The sequence below is a fragment of the Moschus berezovskii genome, chromosome 20 (assembly GCF_049115385.1).
Source record: "Moschus berezovskii isolate FMDL1 chromosome 20, NW_MosBer_1.0, whole genome shotgun sequence".
In the NCBI taxonomy this organism is placed as follows: domain Eukaryota; kingdom Metazoa; phylum Chordata; class Mammalia; order Artiodactyla; family Moschidae; genus Moschus; species Moschus berezovskii.
This window is the reverse complement of record NC_142479.1, coordinates 65,962,697-65,973,779: the sequence shown is the minus strand read 5'-3', so window position 1 is coordinate 65,973,779 and position 11,083 is coordinate 65,962,697. Positions and strand designations below refer to the sequence as shown.

The 11,083-nt window shown below is 47.7% G+C and overlaps 1 protein-coding gene across 3 annotated transcripts in view; it reads left to right on the top strand.

Moving 5' to 3' along the window:
* The first annotated feature begins 278 nt into the window (after positions 1 to 278).
* The window catches only part of SEC14L1 (SEC14 like lipid binding 1), a 47,856-nt gene continuing 37,051 nt past the window's right edge, over positions 279 to 11,083 (top strand). For 2 of the 3 annotated variants that reach the window (XM_055408489.2, XM_055408490.2), the window contains exons 1-2: positions 279 to 444; positions 2,604 to 2,696. In XM_055408489.2, the coding sequence (XP_055264464.1) occupies positions 2,634 to 2,696 (63 nt within the window). In that variant the 5' untranslated portion in view covers positions 279 to 444; positions 2,604 to 2,633. The remainder of the gene's footprint in view (positions 445 to 2,603; positions 2,697 to 11,083) is intronic. The other variant, XM_088829305.1, reaches the window with a different exon arrangement.

Sequence of the window (11,083 nt, the reverse complement as noted above, 5' to 3'; positions counted from 1 at the left end):
CCTTACCCAAGACACGCCCCCTGATGCAACCCTGGGCGGGGCCAGGCACCTCTGGCCCGCAGCGCTTCTGGGCGGACGCCGGCTCCGAGCGCCGCCCACGTCCGCCCGGGCCGGAGTCAGCGCCTGCGCAGTTCGGCTGAGTCCCCGTTTCAGCCCTCCCCCCTCCCTAGCAACGGTCCTCGCGCCCGCCTCCGCCCCTCGGCCGCCTGCGCGCACGCGCTCCCCTTCCGGCCTCCCGGCCCCGCCCTCCCCGTCACCCGTAACAACCACTCGAGCCTCGCCGGGCCCCTCCCGCTCCCGCCCGCGCCGCCCCCCCGGCCCACTCCCCGGAACCGGCGGCGGAGCTGGGGCCGGCCGGCAGTGGATCGGCGACGGCGCCACGGAGCCGCCGGCATGAGCGCCCTCGGCCGCCCCGCGGCCCCGGCCCGGCTGTTCTGACGAGAGGTAGGCGCGCGTCTCCGCGGCGGGCTCCGAGCGCGCCCCCCGGCCCGGCCCCTGCGGGCGGCGCGGGGCTCTCGCGGCCGCCTCCCCGCCTAGCCCACCCTTCCCCGGCCCCTCGGCTCCTCTCGGCTCGCCTCAGCGGCCCGGGGCGGGAGCGGGCCTTGCTCTCGCCCGGTCTGCCCCCCGCGCGAGGCTCCTACTGTATTGGGTCGCCCCCTCCCCGCCCCCATCACCCCCGATATTCCCCCCGGGAGGCCCCCTTTTCCTGGGGGAAGCGCAGTTTGCGTTCCCAGCCGGCCCCCCTGGTGCATCTCCCCGGGTCTCCCCGGGACTGGGGGCCCGAGAAACCGCCGCGCCGGGACCCCCCCGCGCCCCCAGCCAGACGGAGCCGAGGGCCCGGCCGTCCCTCCAGCCTGCTTGGGGTGGACTCGTTGAGTCCGGCCATTGGCTAATTTTAAAGAACCGATTGTCATGCAATAGAGGGCTGCCCTGGTCCACGGTGCTGCTTGGCCGTTGTAACTCCGGATTCCCACGTAGGACGTTGGTTTGGACCAGAGCATCCGAAGCTGGGAACTGGCAGGAGTTCAGAAGCTCGGGAATTATCAGGTTCTTGAGCGTAGTCGCTTCGGGTTCTGCCTGGCAGTGGAATCCCGAATGGGTGTTACAGAGTCTTAACCGTGCATTCCTCTTTTTTTTCTGTTAACAGTCTCTCCCCATCCCTAAATCCCTTTACAAACCCAGTTAATATCCTCTCCTTCTGTGGGAGATACCCTAAAATTAAATTTTCCTAGTTAAAAATTTAAAAGGTTATCGAATTCCTGCTGTGCACCAGCATTATCAGGTTGGCAAAACTAAATAGAACTCTATCCCAGCGCACCAGGACCTGCCAGTCCCAGAATCAAGATTAATGACGGCATTCCAGTTGATTGTGGTGGATTCAGGAGTTTTGGCTCTGACTCTCCTGATTTTAGAGCTCGAAGTCTTACCGTGTTATCTCACCCTGAACCTCACTTCACAGAGGTGGATCTGAGTCCCGGGAAAGTCAAATGACTTGCTTGAGGTCGTCCCGAGTTACTCTTTAGCAGTTTTTCAGACTGCCAGATATAGCTGTTTGCTGCCAGAAGTTGGTCTTTCTGAGAGGTATGCGAAACATACCAGAGGAAGTTCCAGATCTGTTTAAATGCAATTAATATGGGTAGGAATCTTATGAAATAAAATATACCTTTGTAATTTTTTCTTTTGTTACAGCTAGACTTTGGGCTCCTTGAGGATATTCCGTTTTGTATTTTTGAATATCCTCTCGTAGTACTCAGCATAAAATAACTTTCTTAATGATTATCCTCAGCAGGACAGGTAGGCTCTTTGGATTTATTTTTCTTCCTCCCTTTTAAATAGGGAAGTGAAGTCCCATAGAGGGCTCCAAATAAAAGTGTGTTTTTCGGAAGAATCCAGTTTAGGCTGGGGCCAGCCTCTGAATGTGCCCCCTGGCAGAAGGATTCTTGACGGGTGAAGTAGGCTTGAACACTTAGTTGATTGCATCCTGATATTGCAGCTCTTTGAGGCTGAAAAAGTCAGTGGAGCCTCTAGCCAGAGGGCTTGGAGTGTCTGCCATTTGAAGACTGGTCCCTTAAGTTGTAGCCTGCGCAGTTAGAAAATGGAGATTGACAAGTTTCCTTTGAAAATAGCTTTTGAGGAGTATCCCGTAATTTAAGACACAGTAGTAGTTTTTTTATTCCACTTGTATTTTTGTATGTCCTGGGCTTAATATCTTGAAGTGCCACAATTTTTATTTGACTTCTCATGGAAGTTGAAGAGAAAATGATTCAAGAACTAATTGTATGGGTTATTAGAATAGTTGAATCACGGCATTTCACTTGCTGGAAAGGACCCAGGGCAGCCCTGGGAGAGGCAGTGAGGCTGGTAAGATAATTGAGTCCTCCAGCCCTCAGAGCAGCGCTCCTTCCCTCACTCCACTTGGACTTTCTTTACTTTTTCTTCCTGTCTTCCTGCCTTCCCTTGCCCTTGTATAATTAAGCATCATCTTTTGACTTTTGTGTGCATAGAATTGTGACCTATTGAGGTTCCTTAGACTGTAGTATGTTGTGTAAATGCAAATTTTTTCCATATCATGGTTATTGGTCACAAATGTTTGTGTTTTGCAGGTGTGAAAGGATTGCTGTTTTATTGCAATCATGGTGCAAAAATACCAGTCACCAGTGAGGGTGTATAAACACCCCTTTGAACTAATTATGGCTGTAAGTACTTTTCAGTTTACTCTCTTGCATCTTGTCTTCTTAGGTGTCCAGATTTGATTATCTGTTGCTCCACTTTTATATATTCTGTTTTTATGCTTATGAACTTTAGCGAGTTTGTGAAATTGTTTTTAAACTATAAGTCTCTGAAAATCAAAATCTGCCTTTTTTTTTTTTAACTCATCTCAGGGTTATGTGTGAATTTCAGTCAATTCTCCTTTTGAAAATACAGAAGTGAGATTGTGACTAAATAATTCTTCCTCTGGATTTTGCTCCTTTTTTATTTGTTTAAGTAGAAAAGGGATGTGAAGAGTGGTTTTTTCCTTCTGCTGCTCATTTAGATTGAGGGTGAATTCACTGTATGATGCTGAGCACTGAAGGATGGAGCTTAATTTACAGGATTCTAAGGACTGTGCTGAAATGAGCTTTCCTCTGCTAATATTAAATTCTTGAGTCATATTAGAATTCCACAAATGGGGTAATTAAAAGTCTTAATTTTCTTTGTTACTTACCTAAAGAGATTGGCTCGAAATAATCATTTCATTAGAGGCCAAAAAAAAAAAAAAAAACACCCAGACAAACTTTTTCCAATCTCTTTTAGATTACTGTAATGTATTCTTTCCCTTGGCTTCAGCTCATGTACTTTTTCAGCTGGTCAGAACTCTGGCTCTAGATCCAGTTTGACTTTGTGACATTTCTTACTGCGTTCTTTCAGTTTCTAAGTGAACAATTCTTTTCACTAAGGGTCGGACACGACTTAGCAACTGAAAACAGCAACAAATCCTTTTCCTTCCCTGTCTCTTGTGTTACTGTTAAGGTGTAATATATGACTGGAGGATGCCTTGGTCATGAAATATACCCCGATGAAAGTGCCAGTCTGAACCAGAACCTTTCAGCCCAGTGAGAGACCCTCAGCTTTTCCTGGTCCCTTGTAGTTAGCCCCTATTTTGACTCTGACCAGAGATGAATTTGTGTCTGTTCTGTGTAAAAAAACTCAAGTGTTTTTGCATCTGGCTGGCTGCTCAGCATCATCGTTTGTGAGATTTATCCAGATCAATTTAGTTTTGGAAAACAAAACTCGAGTCCTCTCAAGGGAACAATTTAGATTTAGGGCGTCTGTTTCTTAAATTGAGGTGTAATTTACAGACAGTGAAATGATCACGTTAGGTTTACAGTTTGATCAGTGCTGACAGAGAGTGACATGGATTCTGTTACGACGCAGAATCATTCCCTCCTTTACCTCAGAAAGTTCCCTGATGCCCCTTTTCTGTCAGGTGTGAGATTTGTGGGGGGCGGGGGCAGGGTATTTTTTACTTCTGTATTTTCCTTCAGTCCTAAGACTGTTCAGTGTTTTATGTTAATGGCTTACCAGGAAGGCTTGCTTCCTGTTTGCTGGTCGTTTGGTCATAAAGAGCAGAGATCCACTGTGTCCTGAGAGGAGGGGATATTGTTGTTGGAACACATGCTGTGTGTGATGGGATCGTGGAGAAATCCAGGAATGTGAGCTTGCACGGGCTGAATTCCAGGAACCTGGCTTGCGGGGGGAGGGTGTTCCCAGCAGCAGTTGTCCCCGGAACTTCACCCTTCACCCCGGGACTCTGCCTTCGCCACTGGCTGCTTCACACTCTCCTACCTTCCTCTCTCTTGTGGCTTCAGCTCACATGCTTTTTCAGCTGGTCAGAACTCTGGCCCCAGTTTGACTTAGTGGCATTTCTTGTTGCCTTCTTTTAGTTTCTAAATGAACAATTCTTTTTGCATTTCCTAGTTCAGATTCTAGAGATACTTGATCTGATCCTCCCTGCCGCCCACTCTGGTCCCAGGATGCTGGCTGGCCTGTGGATTCCTTGTGGGGCTTGGTCACCTGTCCCTTTCCGGTTGGCAGGGGCTGGTGGTGCTAGGAGATTAGTGTGGGGCAGTGGAGGACAGTGAGCCTGGGAGGTGCCCCAGGGTGGAGGGAACAGGCATGGGACAGGTGCCTTATGTTTTCTTTTATGTTAAGGACGATTTTTAAATATTGCTGCAACCCTGATCATTTGAGGCAAAGGCTAGTCTCTTAGGCAAACACTTGACAATAAAGAGGTATTTTGCTTGCCTAATGTTCAGCTTCCTTATTTTCCTTTCTTTACGGTTTTCAAAATGCTATAGTTTGCCCCACATTTATGCAGGGATTTATAGAAGAATTTGAAACTGAACTCAGGCACCCCTCAATCTTTTAAAATTAACTGGTTTTTCACTCACTTCTGTTTTAAGCAGTAGTAAAATTTTTTGACTTGGAAGAAATTATTTTTTAATCTGAAAAATATATTACCCTTTTCCCTCCAGAGTTAGGCAGAAACTAGAATGTAAAGTCTAGTGATTTTTGTGGTGTCCCTCGTGCTTTTTCACTGTAATTATACGACATAAAATCCTCAGTGTTTTCCTTGCTTTATTTTTCTCTTATTGAGGAAAAACAGAAGTATGAAAGAGTTACTCTAAAATATTGTTTTCAGTTTATTCAGAGTGAGCAAAGAGGCATTCAGTTAACACAAGAGCAGAACTCTAATCTGAACAGAAATATTTGGAGGCCCTCCAGAAGTGACCTTGCCTCCGTAGTCACAGCAACCGACAATGGCAGAAGTGTTTGCCAGGGGTCGGCTCGTGGTCTTCACAGGTGGAGCCAAGTCCTGATTTGCAGGGTGCTGTGCCGACTGTGGAAGGAAACGCCACGCCGTCCACTTAAAGCCTCTGTTTGTCTTAACCAAGAGTTTTGTTATAATTTGGAACTGCCGGAATGTGAGGTGGGAGGTGCCTATGTCAGTAGTAGGTACATGGTAGGTATCAAGTAAGTTAAGTAGTTTGATTGATCTAATGACCATCTGCCATTTGTTCTGGGGTCAGTATACTTGATAGAATTAAAAAATCATCTAAGGGTTAATGGTAAACAAGCAAAACTGAAGTGAAGGTGTTTCAGCAGGCATTTGTGGCATCTGAGGGGCGTTCTGTTGTCAGGTGTGAGCCCAGAAACGATGGTTGGTGCTTGGGTGAGTTGAGAAGCCCCCCAGCTGAGCCCCCTTTGAGGGTGAAGCATCTGAGGTTCAGAGAAGAGAGAGCTTCCGCAGGTATTTGGGGTAGAGTTTGGTGTTCTTTTTATTAGAATGTGTATCCTGGAATGTTTGGGGAGAGTTCTTGTCCTTGAAGAGTGAGCTTTCCAGGCTCAACCAGAAATGCTTCCTGGGGCTGCTCTGCCCAACCTGTGGGAGGAGAGGTTAATCTGTGAAGGACATTCCGGTCACTTATGCCCTCTGGTATATCTGTGGTCTCCCCTGGCCTAGTGAGGTGACCGCTGAGAAGGGACTTGGGTGGCAGGTGTGGTTCTGAGTTGCTTGGGTTTGAGTGTTTCATTTGGAAAGTTCTGAGATAAAACACTGATTTCAGAGTGTTAACATTTTCAGGTCCGGCTTCCTTCCTCCTGGCATTCATGGCCTTTCACAGGTGAGACAGAGAAGAGTGAGTCCATGGAGCAGAGTTCAGTGTGGGGAGTAAAGGGGGGTCAGGGTGCAGGCGAGACCGAGGGAGAGGAGGAACCCGGTGGCCATGCCTCTCTGGTGGCGGGGAGGCAAGGACTGGTCTCTGATACTTCTCTCGGCTGGGACAGCTGCCCCGGACTGCTGGAACACGTGATGGCAGAGGCCCCGCTGCTAATCTTGTGCAGCCCCGTTTTATTTATTAATTTCTTTGGCTGCCCTGGAGTCTTCCTTGCAGTATGCAGGATCTTTAGTTGAGGCATATGAACTCTTAGTTGCAGCATGTGGGATCCCGTTCCTTGACCAGGGATCGAACCCCAGGCCTCCTCCTTTGGGAGCGTGGAATCTCAGCTGCTGGATCACCAGGGAAGTCCCAAGCCCTGTTTCTCCGTGGGCTTCCTGTCACCTGACAGCTCTGCTCGCGTCCCCTCCCCGAGTTCCCTGTTCTTTCCATCCTGTCGTAAGCTCCCAGACCCCGTTGGGCATCTGGATCCCTAGCCGACGCATCTTCTAGATGGTGCCCTCAAGTCACAGCTCTCTGCCTTCCTCTCCGGAGCACCACCTTTGTTCTGGCCTTTGGAGGGAGTGCCAGAGTTGTCCTTTTCTCACTCACACGTTCGTCCCTTTGGGCTGTCCTGCATCTTCCTGCCAGACACGGTTTCTACCTGTCAGCCCTCTGGTGAAGTGATCGCTCTTATCTGTCACATCTGTTCTAAACCGCTTTGCATTTTCTCCGAGACCCTTCATATCCTACCTTCCCTGTTCAAGCTTCTTTCATAATTATGCCGACTTCCCAGCATGAATGTTTCCATCTGTTCTGTGCTGGCCCTGTTTGCCACTGTGTCTTTTCCGGCCCCCACCCGCTTCCTTTCAACACTTCCTTCCTTGCCTTAGATGTTCACCGCATCTAATCTTGATCTGAACTCACCCCCCCCTTTCCCTGCTGGCAGCCAAGAAGCCCTTCGTGTTTCTCTCCCTTCCCTCGGGCTCCTCCTTCACGGTGCAGTCGGTGGTAGGTAGGCGGTTTCTTTTATTCTCGAGGTGCCCGAGTATGGCTCTTTAACTATTGTACGTGTTCCTCAAGGGCAGAGACTTGGTTTTCCCCTTGTTCCCTCCAGTGTAGGTACCAAGCACACGTGGGCACTCAGATATGTTTGATCGGCTGGTGTCCATTTGTTCACTTGAGCTTTCCATGTGAGGACTTGGGAGGTAGGTCTGATGGTTGAAGCTCAGATCTGTGAAGTAGCATGCTGTGAGCCTTCAATTAACCAATGCCTCCTGGAAGAGTAAAGCCCTTTTGTGATGAAGTTGGCTTTCTTTTTTTTTTAACACCTTCATAAATTATGCAGAACCCATTTGACAAATGTTGTAGTAGTTTAAGTGGCATGCTTCTACAGGTTGAATAACCAAAAAGCCCTCTTTTTCAGCGTGCACTTGCGGACCGAGCGGCTCCCACAACAGCATTTGCTTCTGTTCCTCTCATTCTCTTGCTTTCCTTTGGTTTGTTTTGTTCTCTGTTTTTTTTCCTGCCTTTCCTCTTTCCTCAGATATCTCATGTCTTCCCACTGAGATTAGAGGATGAAAGAAGGGTTGCTGTGATACTGGGTGCAGAGCTGGGCCCTGCCGCAGGCTTGCTCTGTAACCTGGTGACTAGGCTGGTCACTCGTGTAGACTGTTGGGAGGTCTGGAGAACTAAGCAGACCATAGGCGTGCCAGTGGGAGAGGGAGGGCCTGAAACATCCTCGGCCTCCCCCCTCCCCGCCCTTTCTGAAAGCCAGCCCCTGTCCCACGCCCGAATGCAAGGTGAAAGGAATCAGCAGAGTCATTTGTTGACTTGTGAACTATGAGTGTGTCTCTAAAATAGACCTCTGTGTTTACATGTAAGCTTTACTGCATCCATTCAGTGTATGCATCAGGACAGTTGGGGAGACATGTGGGGACCCTGGGGTGTGCTTGTGTATCGCAGCGCTGTACCCCAAATGCAGTCCAGTCTGCTCTTTCTGGGGTGAGGGCAAGGTGCGCAGAAATCTGAGAGGTAGAGCCCACCCCCCACCCCGTGCAGCCATTTCCGGCTGTTCCTCTGTTCTGCTGGAGCCCATCTGGCTTTGTCCTCTTGCCCTGAGGCAGGTGGCCCCCTGAAGCCCCATGTGTCCATCCGCCCCTCCTCCTTGCCCAAAGATACCGGGAGCGCCCGTCCCTCTTCCCTGATTTTGTTTTCTTCCGCTGACCTGAGTCCTATGCGTATTTGGTTTGTACCTTTATTTTAGTTATGAAATACTTTCATTCCATCTTTTGTTTTTCTTTTTGAAGAAAACCTCTCATCCTAGGTTTTATCCCTGAGCGTTTTTATGCTTTCCAAGTTTCTGACAATTAGGTGTGTTATTGAAATACATCTTTTTCATTAATGGAGGTATAGTTATATCTTCAGTCAGCCTAGATGCAATAGAATTTATTTTTACTCAAAGGAATAAGCAGTCTGCATTTGGGGGTCACCAGCTTAAAAAGTTTTGTTCGGTCTAGGAGTGGAGAGAAACAATCCAGTTTCTCTGTTGATAGATTAAGGATCCTGGTCAGTTTATTAATAGTGAGGGAGACTGTACTCTTTTCATTTATCAAGTTTTTGAATGCCATAGTGTCAATTCTGTTCCATTTAGTAAAACCTGGAGTGTGGTCCAATTTACTTAGCTTTGATGATGAGCAATCATATTGTGCCTCCATCACACACTATTTTATACAGAACCAGGCTTTTCTCTTCTCCTAAACCCACTCGCCCAACACATCATGCCTCCTGGATTACTTTTAATGTGCTAGAGTGAAGACAGCCATGGCCCAGTAGGGGGTACTTCAAGAAATAAAGCAGGATCTGATTCAGCTCCTTGCCTTCTTGATTTACCTGTTTTTGTTAAGGAGAAAAAAACGGAAAAGGGTAGACCTTGTATTATAGAAACTTCAAGTGTGCAGAAGTAGAAAGGAAGGTTTGATAAATGCCCACTTGCCCATGGTGTAGCTCCGAAGGCATCAACGTTTTGCCGATTTGTTTCATTTATTCTTTCCGCTTTCCTCCTGCTGGTGTATATAGAAAGCAGATTTCAGGCATCTTGTTAATTCATCCTGAAACATGCCTCGCACTGTAAAGACTTTTTAAAAAACGTGTGTATTTAGCTGTGCCAGCTCTCATCGTGGCACTTGGGCTTCTCCCTGGTCGTGATGCACTTGTGGGATCGGAGTTCCCCACTCGGGGATTGAACCCACGCTTTCCCTTCTACTGGACCACCAGGGAAGTGCCAGGACCTTTTTCTTAACCACCGTGTCATTATCACACCCAAGAAGAGGACTAACAATTCCTTGACATCATCCAGTGCCAAATCCATGTTCAGACTTTCTCTGCTAACACAGTGTCTTTTTTTTTTTTTTTAACCTTCTTTGGATCCTCCTTCAGATAAACGTTAGCGTTCAGTCATTCTCCTTCTTCAGCCTCCTCTGTTCCCTCACATCCTCCTCTCCCTTTGTTTCCTTTCATGTCAGCGCTTTGTTACAGAAACTGGGTCATTTGTCCTTTTCAATTACCTTAACATTTTGCTGATTTAATTGTTCATTACGGCCAGTTGGCACCGGGAGGAGTCACAGACCTCAAGTCAGTCAGTTCAGCTACTTTTAGCAGCTTTGTCTAAACATTTGCTGGTATTGCTGATAGATATTGAAGCCAGCGATTATCCTTTGTAATTTTGAGTTGCAAATAGGACGCAGAGCATTTTTTCTCAAAGTAAACTGGGTGGTTCCAAACCCACTTCGTTGATCCTACTGTTTACAGAGAGCACTTGAAGGGAGTTCGTTTATTGGCCGATCTGACTAAGAGGCTCCCTATGTAGCGTCCGTGGTAAGCGCTTGGGGACCACCAAGGTGCAGGGAGGCATCTCAGGCACCCTGGCCTGTCCTCTGTTCATGCTTCTTGCTTTGCAGCCCTGGATGGGGATGTCAGTCTGGTTTGGGAAGTGCCCAGAGAGATTCACTGAAGAGAGAATTTTTGATGGGCAGGTGTGATCATTGATCTTTCTTGATTTTTAATCTGTATGAGTGAAAACAGTTTTATATACTTCTAGTGGGATAATTTTACATGTTGCCACAGAAGGCATGCATTGCAGTAACAATTCCCTTGAAAGGTACGGTTGATCTTGAGAGTACTGGCCTAGTTTTATTTGTTGTTTTTTTTTTAAAGAAAAGTCTTTGTATGTATGTATGTAGATTTATGTAATTATCACTCTGTAAGATAACTGCTGTGTATATCGTGATGTGTGCTGAATCCTTTTTCCGTTCAGAAATCTGCCATGTGTATTTCATAGCTCTCTCCTACACGATTTGCACTAGAATATTCCTAGTGCCCTGTTCACATGCGTAGTGCGAGTCTGAGTGATTGATAAGCGTCTGGTTCCTAAACGTCTCGCGTGTTTGCCTGGATGACTGGCGGTGGTTCTCTTCCTCCTGGGTCTCTGGCCCTCCCTCTGGTCACCCTTGCTTTTTTTCTTACTCGACTCACCTCCTTGCCGCCTTGGGTACAGATGGGCTCTTCCTCTAATGATAACTTGTTTTGCTATTTCAAGACCCCCTAGTTATTCAACTAGTTTTGTGTTTTCTGGATGTCACAGTTTTAACTTGTGATTAATGCTGTATTATGAATATCCAGCTCTCTCACCCGACATCCCTTCCTGGCCTGCCTCATCTAAACCTGTGGCTTCAACTGTCAGTTTATAAACCAAAGCTCTCAGGGCTCACCCTCAGCCTACACACAGGCGCTTCCAGGCGTCTAGCCAGCTCCGTGCTTGGAGAGCCCCACCTGGCCATTCCAAGGCAGACTTAGTAGGTCTGAACAGTACCCACCCTTCCTCGTGC